This window comes from Henckelia pumila, chromosome 2, assembly GCF_033568475.1.
Source record: "Henckelia pumila isolate YLH828 chromosome 2, ASM3356847v2, whole genome shotgun sequence".
Classification (NCBI taxonomy): domain Eukaryota; kingdom Viridiplantae; phylum Streptophyta; class Magnoliopsida; order Lamiales; family Gesneriaceae; genus Henckelia; species Henckelia pumila.
In genome coordinates this window covers 130,229,583-130,246,431 of record NC_133121.1, presented here as the reverse complement: position 1 = coordinate 130,246,431, position 16,849 = coordinate 130,229,583, and the positions used below count along the sequence as shown (strand labels likewise).

Sequence of the window (16,849 nt, the reverse complement as noted above, 5' to 3'; positions counted from 1 at the left end):
AAAAAAAAAAAAAAAAACTTTTGACCAAAATCAAATCCGACATCAACTACACCAAACATGGAGGTGGCGGTGATCGGTGCTGGTGTCTCCGGCCTGGCCACCGCCCGGGCACTCAAAAGCTCCGGCCACCGCATTGTGGTCTTGGAAAAGCTGCACCAACTCGGCGGCACATGGTTGTTCGATCCCCGAGTGGAGTCCGATCCATTAGGCCTCGACCCCACCAGAGAAATTGTACATGGCAGCCTATACAACTCCCTCCGCACCAATCTTCCCAGACAACTTATGGGATTTTCGGACTACCCATTTCCCGAGACCGAAAATGGGTATTCCGGCGATCATTTTCCCAGTCATGGAGAGGTTCTCAAGTTCTTGAACGACTTCGCTGCGGATTTCGGGCTGTTCGAGCTGATCAGATTCGACAGTGAAGTTGTCCGGGTCGAGCAGGTGAACGATCGGTGGCTAATCGAGTCGATTTGTAGCAATCTGAAATCGGAAGAGACTTTTGATGCTGTAGTTGTTTGCAATGGGCATCATACTCAACCTAGAGTAGCCACTCTACCAGGTACTGTAATTCTATTCATCTTACATCATAAACTCGATTTCTAAAGAGCCCAGATTATTCATTATTGTGTAGTGATGTTATATGTTTTTGGTGGATTTTCCTTATTGCAAGGCATAGAAAAATGGCCTGGGAAACAGATGCACAGTCACAATTATCGAGTTCCCGAGCCATTTGAGGATAAGGTGATAATTTTCCTGTAATTTACTAATCATATATAGTTAAAAAAAATCTAGCAAGAAGATGAATATGATAACAAGATTCTATATTTGGAGTTGAAGATTGTGGTGGTTATTGGAGAAGGACCTAGTGCTATAGACATTTCTAGAGACATTTGCGACGTAGCCAGAGAAGTTCATCTTTCGTCGAGATCTCCGAATGTTAAAGTTTCTAAGTTGGTTTTTCGGAGTAATATGTGGCAGCATTCTGAGATTGATTATGTGAAAGAGAATGGAGAAGTTGTATTTCGAGATGGGGCTTTGGTTCGGGCAGATATCATCCTCCATTGTACAGGGTATCGTTTATTACATCGTCCCGATATTAATCTCATGTGTGATTTTTTAATGAACTTTTTTGGACAATATATCTTGAAAAAGCAGGTACAAATATAGTTTCCCATTCTTGAAAACGGATGGGATTGTGAGCTTGGAAAATAATCGTATTGGACCCCTTTACAAGCATATATTTCCTCCAAAGCTTGCTCCTAGCCTCTCCTTCGTTGGACTTCCGTATCAGGTGAATATCCCACACCTGATTGCTTCTCTGTTTAGGGACTATATTCGGTCGTTTGTTCTGTTATCGTTGTTATAATTTTTGAGTTATTGCATATGGAGTTTTAATATCTTTAGCTCGTTGGAGATTGATGTCAAATAAATAACTTGTTTGTTTTAGATTTGACGTAAAATCAGACCAATATTTGAGCTAAAATTCCCTCTCTTTTTTCCCTTTTCTGAAAAATCTTGCAGACAGTTGTGTTTTTGCATATTGACTTGCAAGCAAAGTGGGTTTCCTGTGTTTTATCGGGTTTAAAACTTCTACCATCGAAGGAGGAGATGTTGGCCGAGGTTGAAGAGCACTACAGGCAGATGGAGGCCAAAGGGATACCCCAACACCACACACATTGCCTCCAGCTTAAGGTCAAGAGTAATCATGCATCTTCACCTTGTCCTTGGATCTTTCACTAAGTTATCACACAATTTACGCGTAGCTCACACGTGTAAACGATGATCAAGAGCATGCACGTACGATATACAGACATTAACTTGTTCGCTAGGAAGTAAATGAAGTGCCTAATCTCATGGCTTTTCACTTCTTGTTTTTGCAGTTTGAGTACTTGGAGTGGCTAGCTACCCAAGTGGGATTGGAAGGAGTGTGTGAAAGGGCCAAATTAATAAGCAGTAGCTACTTCAAATTTGCCGCTGAAAATGGTCTTTGGAAGGCCAAAGACTGGAAACCTGGCAATGGCATCAAAGAATCTCTTTTATGCGTTGATTAATTTGCTTCTGATCATGAATGTAATATTTGTTGCTTCTTCTGTAAACATAAGGAATAAAATTTACATTTCTCGAATCTCTCAGCATTATTTTCTTTTTCAAACTTGTTTATATTAAATTTCTTGTTCGCTGAATGGAAAAAAAAATATCAAACACCAACAAAACGGTAAAAAAGAACTTTTGACAAATTGTAAATGGCAGAAAGAAGAACGTTGGTGGACGGGCATTTTTGGGTTAGAGAAAACTAGATCAAAACAGCATTCAGTTTTCATGTGGTGCTTACACTTAATAAATAATAAAACCGTCAGTCTTTGTTCTCAAATATTTTGAAGAAAATAATGAAAAAACTGATTAAGGCCACTGGCAGTGAGCAGCCGGCGGAAGGGGCAGTCACTAGCAATGGAGATGAAGAGTCCGCGATTGGGGGTGGCTATTTTTTTTTTTTCTTAAAAAAAGGGTTGACCTAAAGGGGACCTATTTCACATGAGTTAGAGGCTCATTGGCTCATGCGCAGGGTAAATCGAGGGATGTGCACGAGCAGCAGAGACCTGAAGGAGGGAGCACATGGCCCAATCCCCAGAGCATACCCCCACAATATTGAAAGAGTTGATGCCCCGCTAGCCAAGTTGTGGCTAAGGGCTTTGAGAGTCTCTTATTGTAAACAATATTTGTTTAATATAATTTACATTCATTAATGGTATTTTCTTTATCTTTCTTCATAATGTTATATTGTGATATACTATTGTTGTTTTGATAAAGACCTTGAATGTACTATATTGTAAGTAAGATGAGATAGTGAATAAAGAGAGATCACTATCATGAAACACATCTTATAGTCACTGAATATTTTAAACAGTTCCTAGTTAATTGAGCCGTCCGCAAATAAGGATAAGGATCGCTCGAGATCGAGACTAGCATTTGCGATGCCAAGTACCACTTTCATTGGTATGCAACATAGAGATGTTCAAAGCATGCAAATGGATATTCATATGATGAATGATCGAACTACCCTATTCGGACTTTCCAAGTGGTTATTATTAATTGAGTGGATAAGTCCGCGGTTTTGGTTGTACGTCATTAGTCCTTACTACTTGAAACATCATGGAGACTCTATATGCTAGTACTGTACTTTGACTCATTTACCGACTCTATGAGGGTCATCAGGTGTCGAGATTGGGTACAGTTACGACACATATAGGAGTCGATGCTTTGTTGTCAAGGATTCATCACACGCTTGCGAGTGTGGATATCCTATGCGATCTGAGGAGATATTAGTGTGACAAATCTCTGGCCAGAGTACTCGATGTGATTTAGGTTACTTGGTTTCCTAGTAGCACATGCGATGTCACTATTTGATCTTCAAGATGCATTGCATAGTTATCGAATCTCGAACGACTCTCGATGTACCAATGGTTGTTGATTCGATCGGGATATATGGTTGAAGGGACCGTACTGTACGCTAACCAAAACCTACTGGTTCTTGCAAGCACTATCAGTGATACCTAGGGAATCATGAGGCGATGTTGCTAGGCGCTCTTACCATGATTCGATGGGTAAGTCGAAAATTGTTGTTCCGAGTCACAAAGAGTTGTGAGCCCACGGCTAGCTGTATCCCTGAACCATTGAAGGTCACACAAGTAATGGATTACTAATCCCCGTTGAGATAGTTAAATTTAAAGAGTTAAATTTAATAAAAGAGAAGTTGGACTTCTTAACTAAAAGGAGTGGAATTTTTTAAAATGACATAGGGATGGGCATTTTTGAAAATCACTGAATTCGAATTCAGAAAAATTATCTTGACTTTAAAAGGTGCAGAAATGGTTTCTGTGCACATTGGTGAAATCAGTTTATCAATCGGAGTCATGATGAATTTTATATTAATTTATATAATAACGGGCTTGCCTTATTGGGCTTAAGTTATGGATTATGGGCCCTAAGGAGTTAGTGTCCTAATACACTTATAACTTAATCCAGTCTAGAAATTATATATATATATATGCATATGATTTTCGAAAATATTCATTCATTCCAACCTTGAGTTTTCGAAAAACACACAAAATTAAAAGAGGGTTTTTCGAAAATCCTCTCTCCATTTTTTAGAGAATTCAGTCTGTGATTTTTATAAAAAAATTACATTCTGAATTGACAGATCAAATCTGTTTAATCTCTACGATAAACATCTGATTGATTTCTAGTGCAATCAATCAGAGAGTTTCAGTTTTCTGTTCGTATTGATCGAGTAGTCATCAGTTCCTGGGATTTACAACAAGAGCAGATTAATCTGTTGGAGTCCATAATCAAGCCTTAGCTTGAAGAGGTAAAATATTAATTGTTATTATTATTTTACTTGCATAATTTAATCGTTAGGATTGATACCCATGATATGAAACCGTTTCATATAAAAAAAATTTAAACTTCCGCTGCACCGAGTATCAGATCTATGATCTGAAAACGTGTTCCAACAGCATTCAGTTTCATGTGGTGCTTACACTTAATAAATAATAAAACTGCCAGTCTTTGTTCTCAAATATTTTGAAGAAAATAATGAAAAAACTGATTAAGGCCACTGGCAGTGAGGAGCCGACGGAAGGGGCAGTCACTAGCAATGGAGATGAAGAGTCCGTGATTGGGGGCAGCTATTTTTTTTTTTTCTTAAAAAAAGGGTTGACCCAAAGGGGACCCCATTCCACATGAGTCAGAGGCTAATTGGCTCATGCGCAGGGTAAATCGAGGGATATGCACGAGCGGCAGGGACCTGAAGGAAGGAGCACATGGCCCAATCCTCATAGCATACCCTCACAATATTTCAGCAGAAAATATGCTCCACACGAGGATCAAACCCGCAACGCTGGAGAAAAAATCCCCGAAGTGGAGTGGGGTGGGTATGGGGATGCTATCCCCACCCCCGAACCCGCCCCGATATCCCCGAAAATAAATAAATAAATAAATAAATAAATAAATAAATAAATAATAATAATAATAATAATAATAATAATAATAATAAAAGACACACACTCACCATCATATAATAAATTTTTCTTGAATTTATTTAGAATTTTCAGCGTATATATGTTAAAGATATTTGAATCACTAAGTTGAATTATTTGATATTTGAGACTTGGAATTTCTCAAATTTTTTATATAAATCTAGAATTTATGAATATTTGTCAAAATTTTAAAGTTTGAGTTTGAGCATTTTCTAAGGCAGTACACAAAAATGTAATATTAATTATTTTTTGAATGTAAAAGATAATTGTTGGAAAATTGAATATTTTAAGTTTGATGTCTACGGGGACGGGTTTGGGGATTTTTCCACGGGTTCGGGGATCCACCCCATCACAATCTCATTTTCATATCTACAATGGGTTCGAGTTCGGGTTCGGGGATGGGGGTTTAGTCCCCACGGGCTCGGGGACGGGGATTCCCCGAATATATAGAACCGGGGATGGGGACGGGGACAGGGACGGGGACGGGGATAGGTTTTTAATTCGGGGACGGGGATGGGGATGGCGTCCCCGTCCCCGCCCCGCCCCGTTGTCATCCCTAAATTGCACTACGTCTGATGTAGGACTGAGAAAAAATACCGAAATGTCGTCATACCGTATATATCGTACCGAAAAATTTCAAGTCATATAAATAATTGTTGTTTCTTTTTGTTAAGATATAAACAATATAATAACTCGATATAATAGGAAAAATACAGTTGGTAATTTGACGATATCGAACGAGGAAATGATGAAAATAGCAATAATGTTAAATAACTTGTTATATATGATAATGGTAAAAAAAAATTGATTATTCGAGCTTTTAATTGGTATGAACAAAGTGAATAAAAAATACAGTACTAATATTATTGAAAATGATAACATGTAAATACTAAATATGATTCAAAAAATTTTATTTTCCATGTTTGTTTATGATTTAGAGAATTGGCATAAAATTGATTTAAAAATAAAAAATATAGGCTTATTAGTTAAAAATGATAATTATTTTGGAAAAAAAAAAGAAAAAAATTACACAGTGACCTATTAGTTAAGGGATCCGATTTTTTATGTTGACCCAGGCCTCCAAAATATTGCCCAACTAAAAATAACATTGTTTTCTTGTGAAAATTATAATTTAAAATAAATTGCTTAGGAAGTTATAGGCTGCTGTTGAATCTTTTATTATTTATTAAGGGTGAAAATACTAAAATAACTAATTGGTGTCTTGATCTATTTTTAAAAATATATAAACTATCATCACCCCACTTTCCATCACCCACTTCTCCACATTTTCATGTTCCTTATTTTTCACCAAAATCTCAAACATATTCATTCCTCTTTCTTTTATATCACACACATTGTAGTACTAATTAATTTTATCATGGAGTAATTTATTTCAATCTGTATTTTTTATTGAAATGTGATTCTTTCTTTCTTCTTCTTTTTTATTTTGGGTTTTCAGATAATTTTTTTTACTATAAATTTTTTTAAAAATATTAACATGTATATATGCAAATATTAAACTTACATGAACCACCGAATATCCTACATGGAATTATCTGGCTTAATTGTCCAAGGCCCAATTTGGTAAGCTTGATTAAGCCTGAATCGTTAAAGAAGCTCATGTTTGAATTGATTTTTGTAGTTGGACTATGACATGGATTGATAAAAGTTGGATTATCTCATTGACAACCCATCAACACAATCTAGGTTAGATTATATTTATCCACATTGATTACAAAAGTAATTTACAAAAATATCCCTTCACTATAAATAATAAAAAACACAACTGTTTTGAATAACTTTGTTTTTAATAATAGTAATTGAGAGAAGGACATTTTGGTCAACCTAAATTATTTATACTAACTTATCTCACTTTTAAAAATCATATCAAACATAAAAAAACTATCAAATACATATTTATCATCCCTTATCAATCGCTTATCAATCAACATTCTAATCTATGAGTTATCTCATATTTGTATCAAACGGGGCCAAATGTTTTTGTGAGCCAAACGGAGAAAACGAGCATCAATAATTCAAAGTTTCCAGCCAAATTTATTACCTCGAGGCACAAATCCCATAAATCATACATAACTTTCTCGTGGATAATCTTTATATGCGTACTCATCAATATAATTTACAATATTAATAGCTAATTAACCTATATGTGGCTTTAACCACAAAAAATACATGTATGTATATTCTTTTTGGCCTCAATTACCATACATACGTCTCCTACCATGCGAAGTAATAACCACAAAATAAAAGAGTCGAATTAATTAATACTAACAAAAATTTCACATCAATCAAAAGTTTATTGTCAAATCAAGTCAAAGGTTAAGCAAATCACTTATTTTAAACTTTGGCTTCGGTGATACATCTTCTGCTATATGAATCCAATGTTCATTGCGGATGTGTGCAACATATCTCATAATAAACTAATAAAGACAACATCAGATTGCAACCAAAAGTTTAAGTTCTTTATTGCTGAAGTTGGAAGAGGTGAAGTAAAATTAGCTTCCACCACCACTCTAAAGCAAGCTACAATCTGAATTCTCAAATATCCAAAATTGGATAGTAAAAAATTGTTTGAAATTTTTTCCAAGAGATGAACAAAATCCCAAGCCTCTACATTTAAATTTTCATTGAATATCCATACCGCCGGAAATGGACCAGCATCTGAACAGAGAACGAACCCACATTCTTACCCCGGCTCTTATTTCTTGATGAAGTATCCCAACAAAATACCAAGCAAGAGACATAACAGTACTACAATGGTTGAAACACGAGCTCCTTGGCCATGTCTGGTTTGCTTTCTTAACAATTCCTGCCCAAGGAAGTAAAGTGAGGTTAAACTTGAAGAAAAATGATGAATTGCAATTGTATAAAATTGTACGTGAAGAAACTTTTAATGGACTCAAAACAGACAAGATTTGATCGAATTTTCCGTTGATTGATTATTCATATAACTTAGATGTAGAGAACTATGTTCAGAAACTGTAGTAAATCCCAGGAGTCCAAAACGTAAAAAACAACATAACTTGTCGAATGTTATTAAAAGATGTGTCGTGTTAAGAATATTTGTATTGTATGTTCTGTTAACCCAAAGGATAAGCTACTTTTAAATGTAATTAAGATCAAATGAATTCACGAGCTCGAGCAGTCGAGCCTTTGTTTGACAGAACTCGACAATTATATACAAGAAGCAAATGAATCGAGCTCGAAGCCAAACTCTAGCCTAAAGCAGCTCGTTTCCAAGCTCAAGTCTGCGACAAAATTTTTTCTTCGCTATGACAAATAGAATAGATTCGGACTAGGGCATGCTCTTGCGGTTTATCCAAAGTGCAGAACTGGTATAGGCAAAGTTGTGAAATTTAAATTGTAATGCCAGCAGTTGCCAGTAGGGGTAAAATCATTAGGTAAAATATCAACGGATGTCAACTAATTGCTTTGAAACTGTTGAGATATAAACATGTTACCAATTCCTCTTGGAGCTTTTTATTTTGTTGAATAGCCGAAGCTTTCTCCTCATTCAATTTGGAGACAGCAGACCATGCCTGAAAGATATTTTATTACGAATTAAATCACAAACATCATCACAATAAGTTAAAAGAAAACTGACAGCAAAGACATTTCACTGTTGAAGAAAATTCCACAATTCGATCATTCAGACTGAAGGTGCTGATTCAAATAAAAGGGCAGCACTAACCAAGTAGAAGGATCCGATTTTATCTGTAAATAACCTTTCAAATATGCTGAATTGATTAGCTTCATCTTTCACTTCTTCAGAATCTACTTCATTTAGTCAGAATTAATTTGATTTAATTCAAACAAAGATGTATGCAGTATTAACAAATTTGTTGTCTGGACGAGTTTTGGGTTTTTAGGGACTAAGAGTTTCCATGTGCTTTCAACTATTCCATAGGTCCTTGAGATGAATTTTATGAAAACAAAACTTGCATTTGTGCGCTTTTTTTTTACACCAAGTGTCCAAGTTTATCAAAACTAAGCGATCAGACAAGTAGTCCAAAAAAAGAACAACTTGTCAAGCATTAGGCATACGAGACGATCAGGTGGATCGAGCAAAAAAGCATGTTCTGAGCACCAGATGATTACAGGGCATGTCCTCGCCAAAACATGAGGGACTTAACATTGACTCACTACATCCTGCAGACAGTCTTCGTTGCTAGACAAGCTACAATTATTGTGTTGACAATCATTCCAAAAGCATCAAACTAAGCAAAAAACCTAATTCACCCCTTCTGATTGTCTAACACTTGGATACAAACAATGCACTTTAAAATGGAAAGTGTTGATACAAGCTCAAATCCCTCCTTAGATCATTATGTATTTCTTAGATCAACTTTTAACAAGTTTGTACTAAGTTTCCAGAGTTCCTTTACATTGGGTAAAAGCAAAGATTTATAGGAAAACCAAATCACAAAATGCATCGCATGTGACTAATCGAAATTTAATCAATAATATCTGCTCTTAGAGGTAGTGTACTGGCCAATAACTTGATGCTTCTAGTGCAATTTATTATACATTACATTTACACCAACTTATGTTTCAAGAACAACCCAAGAATAAAGGCCCTTAGACATTTATAATGGATATATTTCCCATAATATAATATCTAGTACCCTCATAGACATCATGGAGAGCAGAAAACATCAGATATATTTTCAAACATATTGCGCTAAAACGATATTTTTGAGAAAATAACGACAAGCCACCTCGGAAGACGATGAATTTCCCATTGATTGTTTCAACGATCTTGCAACCTGAAATTTTGTGACTGGAATAAACAATTTGATCATATCTGAGGCAGAGGTAAATACTAAGAAACTTTTTAAGCACACTTACAGCCTCAGACAACGAAGACTTTCTGATCTCCTCCTCAGCAGAAGATGATCTAGGAGAATTCCCCTCTTCATCTCCTTCGGGTACTGGGGAGGGAGGATTAGCAGGGATATAAACAACCCTTAATTTAAATTCATGAACAACCTTCCCATCCTCCCTGTTGAACTGATAAAAAATTGACAGGAGTAAAAATCATGGACTGTTGCCAAAAATAACATCAGTTATGTAACCAACTCAACCCACCATTTCTGGAGTGACATCTTTGGTTGTTGAGCCATTAGGAGCAACAGCACTTTGCACCAGAAACTTATCCCGACATTGCATATCTGGGGGAGACTCTTTCTGTGCTTGCATAGTAACTAACAGACAAAAGAAACAAGAACAAAGATTTATAAAAACACAAGACATACAAAATCCAAAAGAGAGGAAAACAACGTAACAACCAGCGACATCTTCAGAAAGATCAAAGGGTCTTCACCTGTGACATTGCACACAGAATTGGGCAAAACTATACCAGCATTCGGGCGAACTGAGTACTTCTTGGGATTGGTTGTTTTAACCTTTTAGTTTAAAAAAACAACTACGGTAATCAAAATTTAGATCGCAAAGTAACATATGTCCAATATCTGATAAAAGGACTCGTCGTTCTGAAACTAAAACGAGAATTACCTTAAATGCAATAAACTGATCGGTCTTATTGGCCAACTGCAAAGAACATGAGCTCTGCTTCCTCAATTCAACTTTATTCACAGGCCCACATCAAAAGCATCAAAACACACGAAAAAAAAAAAATCATCTTCAAAATCAACAAATTAAATTAGAAATGAAATATATTCTTTACAACAAAAATTGGGAAATGATTCCATATAAATGTAAAATAACACCAAGAGCATTACAACGCGTCTCTGAAAGCTAACAACAATTTCGTATATCATGGTTCCATTGATTTGTTTGAAAAACAGACAAAACAAAATCCAGCGATATACTTACATGGGAACTTCAGTTCTGAAGGTTGGATATTGATAAAATCCCCCATACTCATGTTTCAAAATCTTTGATTGTATCGAGCAATTAGGAAGATATTTGAGCTAAAATTTTCAGAAATTGATGGAACAAAAGGGGAATACAATCAAAATTAATACTGGGAAATTATTTCTTTCTCTGGATTTTTTTTGGACCACGAGCAACTCACGAGGGAAGGAAGGCTACGAGTTTTTCTAATTTCCAAAAATTAATCACTACATATGGATTATATCACACAATCCACAATTCTCTCTTTTTTTTAAAACCCAATTATTTAATTTATTTTCTAAAGAATCTGATTAATCATTATTTTTCCTTAATAAGAATTAAGAAAGGACTTTATCTACTAAAATAAATCTGTATTCAACAACTATTTGAAATAAAGTAATAAACTACTATTTGTACATTTTCAAATAAATCGGTCAAACTTTCAAACTACTATTTGTACATTTTCAAATAAATCGGTCAAATTTTTTTTTTTTTGACGTGGGAACCCGTCCTGCAAAAGCCTGTAAAGTGTTGGCAGAAATAATCGAAGTCCTAATCTTTGGCCAAAAGTTCATGTATTCCACCAACTTGAACACCACTTTGAGGACATTTAATTTTTTTAATTTTTGTTATTTGAAAAGGCAAAGACTTTTCAAAAGTTCAAAAATATTACTTTTTTTTGAGTGAATAAAAATAATACTTTATCTTTAAAGATTTACTTTTTTTATATAAAAATAAAATAATAATTGTTTTTACTTTGTCAAAGATAAATTATTTCCATTTTTATTAAATATATATTTTTTAAAAATACTTTTGAGGAGAGTTTCTTTCAAACCCATTGTTAATTTCCTTTTGTATAAAAAGGCGTAGTTTTTCAACTATATTTTTAATACATAGTGATTAATAAATGAAGGGCAATTTGCTCAAAAATCCCCAAATGCAAACATGTTTTGCTTTGGGGTCCCTAGTCATAAAATGTGGTACAAAACAATACAAGATGTGGTATAAAACCATACAAGATGTGGTACAAATTAACAAAAAATGTGGCACAAAAAAATGGCTAAAAAGTGCACAGCAAAACATGTTTGCATTGAGAATTTTTTAGCAATTTACACATGAATGAATCCCTTCAATCACTATTTATTATTTAAAGGAATAAAGAAAATTCAAAAAAGAATAATTGGTTCGAGTGGGAGATAGCTGTTGGGCTTGGCTGTATCCATGGAGCCCAATTCTAATTTCTGGTGGGCCTTGTCTGCTTATTCAATTTTAAACAGGCTTTATGACTTTATCTTTCTCGTATATACATTTAAAAAAATTGGGGATTTTAAAGTTTTTTTATTTAAAAAATAGATATTATGTATAGTGGGGTTAGTTCGATGCTACTTAGGGTAGTGCCCTTGGGGTAGCGTGACGAATCATTATTGGTCAAAATTAATGGGTTCCATAAGGTAGCATCGAACTAACCCTATACGATTTTGTACATGTCGCCCGCTGGATAGTACCCTGGGGTGACGTGTAATCCCATGATTGGTAAAAATCAATGGATCCCACATAAGACCCATTAATTTTGATCAATCATGGGATTACACGTCGCCCGCTGAATAGTACCCTGCAGGCGACGTGTACAAAACCGTATAGGGTTAGTTCGATGCTACCTCAGGGCACTACCACATGTGAAATGTTAAGAAGGTCATTTAAATTGCCTAATTTTCAATCATTTAATATTCCTTAATGAGTTTTGAAAAATATACGTAAACCTTAAATTCGATCCTTATGAAATCGTAATTTGAAAATTTGTACTAAATTTCAATTTCCGATCATAATTCCATGGCTGCATTTAAAAAAATTCCGTCCAAGAAATGAAGCCTTTTTTGAGCAAATTCATGCGTCACTATTTACCTTCAATGTACCACCCGGTTTTGCACGTACTACCCCCATGGGCAACATAGTCTTCTATGATTGGCCCAAATCAGTGGGTTTCATACGCTTTTATGTGGGGCTTACTGATTTGGGCCAATCAAAGCCATCCACGTTACCCATAGATAGCATAGAACGTTCCGTAAAACCAATGAAGAAATTTTATGTAAAGTAATTTTTGCAAAGTAATGTGTACACACATGCGTACGTTCAAAATCACGCATAATTATATTTCTATCACAACATATTTATAATAAGTTGCTAAAATGCGAGATTTGGAGTAGCACATAATTGTCTCTAGTAGAAAAATAGTCGAAATATATATGATGTTTAATTTAACTTTCAATTTTTGATAAGTTTAACATTTTTTTACCGAAAATGTTTATGTGAGGTACAGAGGTAGTATATATAAGTAAGTGTCGTGTTGGTGTCAGTTGCATGTTGGAAAAAAAAAATCAAAAATTACAAGATAACAAACTAAGAATGAAATTTAGTACTATAAGAAATCAAAATCACAAAGAGATATATTTAATTTACTCGATATTTGTTAAATAAAATTATTTTTTTTTTTCTTTCACACACATGCCACCAGCTTCCAAGTCATCAAAATTTACAGTGGTTCAATTGCTCAAAGCCTCAAATAGTCAAATGTGTTTGTCTGTTTCTATCACATTGAAAATTTTGAACAAGGTACCTCGATGCTTGTCAAATAAGAAGAATTTTTCAAAAAATCAAAAGAAAACCACAAATCTAGCTATAATAATTTCCACCGATTATTATCAACATATAATTAAACTCACTAATTGCGGTAGCTACCCGTTGCAACCAAAATCTTTTAATACACACACTCTTTAATGTACCGACACGTGTTGCATGTTTGTATAGTTTTTTTATCATTAATTTAATTTAAATAAAAATAATATCATAATTGTAGAAATTAATAAAAAGTCATACTAAAATTTGAATCGTAGGACTGAACTACCATTTGAACGGATAAAACAAAAACAAAATATACCATGACACCAAATTTTTGCCTCCATTGTGTTTAGACTTAATAATAGCAATACAAAATTATGTGATAAGTAAATAAATACTTTGAGAGAGAATATTCAATAAAATCGATTAATGTTTTTGAAAATTTTGTTGGCTCGAAGGTGCGTGCTTCTTTCCATTTTCCAAGTCGTGGTATTAATACTTCACTGACTTATTCGCATAATTGAAATGTTCAAAAATTAAATCGGAAACAAAGTATGTAATCTACAATAAATCGAACTGCAATGCATCCATGTTTACAATTTATTCAAGAAAGCTGCATATAAAAAATAAATCACACCATACCGCATCACACGGAACGATGACAAAATTTTTTTTGGGTAATGTTACGAGTACACAGAGTCTTACACGTTGAGTTACACATTATACTTAAAATTACATGATTATCCTTTCACTTTATTTGGAAAAAATCTTTTAAAAATACATGTAGGATAATCATGTAATTTTAAATCTTATATGTAACCCAACGTGTAAGACTATGTGTACACGTAGAATTACCCTTTTTTTTAATTACAAAACAACATCTGCCATCATCTTCTTATTTTTTACAATTCTAGCTCTTTATAATATAAAATGCTGATATAAAACTATACAAAATGCTGATATAAAACTATACACGTCAACTCCATATCAACGTTGCATTGATTTCATATTAGCGTCACGGAGACTAAAATGGAAAAAAATCAAAGAAGCCGATTAAAGCTCAAATCTAATTTAACAACATAAAAATCAAAATCGCAAAGAGATAAAAATACATTAAAAAAAAAACAATTTTCCCATTTTTAAAATACTTTTTTTGAAACTCCGTTTTTAAAATACTTGATCACCGAAATTGCTGCAATGCAATGAGAAATTCATAATGCTCACTCTTGAGGCTCCAGCCCCCCATTTTTTAATCATAAATATCATATCCACTAATTAGAAGCTAACACCTCATTCCTAATAAATTCCAAAACTAATTAACCACAAAATCCACCAAAATTTTTACGACTAATTAGATGCTACCTGTAACGGCACTGTTTTGACATACATCTAACGATTAATATTTATCAATATATGTGGGATCCATTATTTTTTAATAAACCCTTCATATATTGATGAATGATCACTCTAAGATTTATGGTGTGATAATGCCCTTATAAGTAGCATGAAATATTCCAATTTTGTACTCGACTTTTCAAACTCATTTTCTGATCTATACACACATTATATATAGCATATATACACTCCTCTTTGCTCTTCTCAGATTCTCTGTACTTGTGCAATGATATATCCTCTTCAGCTGCAGCATATAATAAAAAAGTAAATCAAGCATCAGTGTGTGGAATCATGTCTTGTAACACACCTCTCTCTCTTTCTCAGGTCTGCCTCTCTCTACTCCGTTTAGCTATGTCCGTAGATGTCCTTGGCCTTTCTCCAAGCTACTATTCTCCAAGAGATAGAAAAATATATAAATATATTATATATACGTAACATTTGTAGCCCATCTGTGAATATATATATATATACATATAGATTCATTTTCACGCTTACCATCAAATAAAATTTCCGGGGGAAGAAGGCGCCGTACGTCATGAGACGTGGTTTCTTGATCAAACGCCATCTAAGCACGCTTTTCCGGCTGTTCTTCCGGAGAAACCGCTCGCCGGAAGCGTACCTCCGACTAAACCCGATCGAAACCGAAGCGTCCGAGGCCGTTTCAGGGCTCATCGGCTGGACACGGCACCTGAGAACAAAAGCGCTGGCAATGGTATCAAGAAATGATCATCATGCGGGTCGAGGATATATCCGGGTCGGTGGAGACCCGGTTTTGGAGAAACCCGTGAAGGTCCCTAAAGGGCATGTTGCGGTTTACGTGGGTCAACAGGATGGGGATTCTCAGAGGATGTTGGTTCCCCTAGTGTATATCAATCACCCTTTGTTTGTGGATTTGCTCAAAGAGTCCGAAAAGGAATACGGGTTCAATCATCCGGGTGGGATCACGATACCTTGTCGGATCTCGGAGTTTGAGCGTGTCCAGACCCGGATCAAGGCGTTTCAGTGTACCCGGAAGTTGCAGATTCGGAAGATATCCAAAAGAAGTTTAATGGGTTAAATCATGCATGTCGCCCTTCTTTGCGCGTTGCGTTGGATAAATCATCGAATTTACGCAACGCCGCAAACCATGTAATTTCGTTAAATACAAGTAGAATGTGATATTTTACAATATTCGTAAGGGCGTTAGTGTATAGTTCGAATATATATCTTGCTTGAATAGATTTGAATTTTAGGGAAAACTGCAATTTGGGTAATGTTATTTGTCACTTTGCGATTTCAGACATTTATGTTTTACATACTTCAGTGTTAGTTTTATATGTTTCGATTTTTGGAATTTTAGTCATTTTTCTTCGAAAATGATTACGTGACACTATACACGTCAGCTCTACACCAGTACTGCATTGGTGTCACATCAGCGTCACATCGAAAAAAAGACTAAAATTAAAAAAAAAAAAAACTAAGATAGAAGACTAAAACTGAAATCTGAAAATAAAAATACGAAAATCGTAAAGTAACAAATATAAAAAACCAAAAATACAATTTTTTCTGATTTTTATTATTACCATTCAATATTTTGCCGAATATTTTTCTTGCGTGTTTTCAATAAAGCCAATTAATATTGGATATATTTGGCTCCGAGTAATTGATCACCATAGGTGTCCTTCTCAGCAAGTGTACGTGCATATCCAATCATTGTTTGGTCATTGGTGTTGAAAGCCAATTCCTACAGTGTTCATATATTTTAAGATCCAAATTTGGAGTAAATGTCGTCTACTACATAGGTATTGTTTGACAGTGTTTCTAGGATAATTTTCATTTTTTTATTTAATAAAAATTTTGAAATTAGCTGAAAAATATTTTTTAAAAGTTCTTCCAAACAATTAATTAAATTTGCAGTTGCACTCTTGGCTCACTCTCACAGTCTC

The 16,849-nt window shown here is 34.7% G+C and overlaps 3 protein-coding genes across 5 annotated transcripts; 2 read left to right on the top strand and 1 right to left on the bottom strand.

Moving 5' to 3' along the window:
• On the top strand, positions 1–2,155 carry LOC140885151 (flavin-containing monooxygenase FMO GS-OX5-like). 3 transcript variants are annotated; one of them, XR_012150821.1, is made up of 6 exons: positions 1–562; positions 674–744; positions 841–1,073; positions 1,159–1,294; positions 1,525–1,800; positions 1,884–2,022. XR_012150821.1 is itself a non-coding variant. In XM_073292086.1 (6 exons), exons 1-6 carry the CDS (start codon positions 58–60, stop codon positions 2,052–2,054), a joined length of 1,281 nt encoding a protein of 426 aa, XP_073148187.1. In that variant the 5' UTR covers positions 1–57; the 3' UTR covers positions 2,055–2,155. The 3 variants fall into 3 exon arrangements, 2 of the variants coding, with proteins under 2 accessions (XP_073148187.1, XP_073148186.1); XM_073292086.1 differs by having other exon boundaries at positions 680–744; positions 1,525–1,695; positions 1,884–2,155; XM_073292085.1 differs by having other exon boundaries at positions 2–562; positions 1,525–1,695; positions 1,884–2,155.
• A 5,348-nt stretch (positions 2,156–7,503) lies between these two features.
• LOC140885152 (vesicle-associated protein 1-3) lies at positions 7,504–11,132 on the bottom strand. Its single transcript, XM_073292087.1, has 8 exons — positions 10,893–11,132; positions 10,572–10,642; positions 10,381–10,462; positions 10,146–10,261; positions 9,906–10,067; positions 9,776–9,823; positions 8,519–8,596; positions 7,504–7,866 (listed from the first exon to the last, which is right to left on the bottom strand). Exons 1-8 carry the CDS (start codon positions 10,942–10,944, stop codon positions 7,756–7,758), a joined length of 720 nt encoding a protein of 239 aa, XP_073148188.1. The 5' UTR covers positions 10,945–11,132; the 3' UTR covers positions 7,504–7,755.
• A 3,957-nt stretch (positions 11,133–15,089) lies between these two features.
• Positions 15,090–16,125, top strand: LOC140884891 (protein SMALL AUXIN UP-REGULATED RNA 51-like). The gene has a single exon (XM_073291776.1). It carries the CDS (start codon positions 15,460–15,462, stop codon positions 15,979–15,981), a length of 522 nt encoding a protein of 173 aa, XP_073147877.1. The 5' UTR covers positions 15,090–15,459; the 3' UTR covers positions 15,982–16,125.
• Positions 16,126–16,849: the final 724 nt, after the last annotated feature.

Coding starts and splice junctions, on each gene's coding strand:
- LOC140885151 (XM_073292085.1), top strand. CDS start 58: ATGGAGGTGGCGGTGATCGGTGCTGGTGTCTCCGGCCTGGCCACCGCC. Junction 1,295..1,524: donor TCGTTGGACTTCCGTATCAG/GTGAATATCCCA, acceptor AAAATCTTGCAG/ACAGTTGTGTTTTTGCATAT. Junction 1,696..1,883: donor CACATTGCCTCCAGCTTAAG/GTCAAGAGTAAT, acceptor TTGTTTTTGCAG/TTTGAGTACTTGGAGTGGCT.
- LOC140884891 (XM_073291776.1), top strand. CDS start 15,460: ATGAGACGTGGTTTCTTGATCAAACGCCATCTAAGCACGCTTTTCCGG.
- LOC140885152 (XM_073292087.1), bottom strand. CDS start 10,944: ATGAGTATGGGGGATTTTATCAATATCCAACCTTCAGAACTGAAGTTC. Junction 10,068..10,145: donor AAGATGTCACTCCAGAAATG/GTGGGTTGAGTT, acceptor ATTTTTTATCAG/TTCAACAGGGAGGATGGGAA. Junction 8,597..9,775: donor GAAATTCATCGTCTTCCGAG/GTGGCTTGTCGT, acceptor AATATCTTTCAG/GCATGGTCTGCTGTCTCCAA.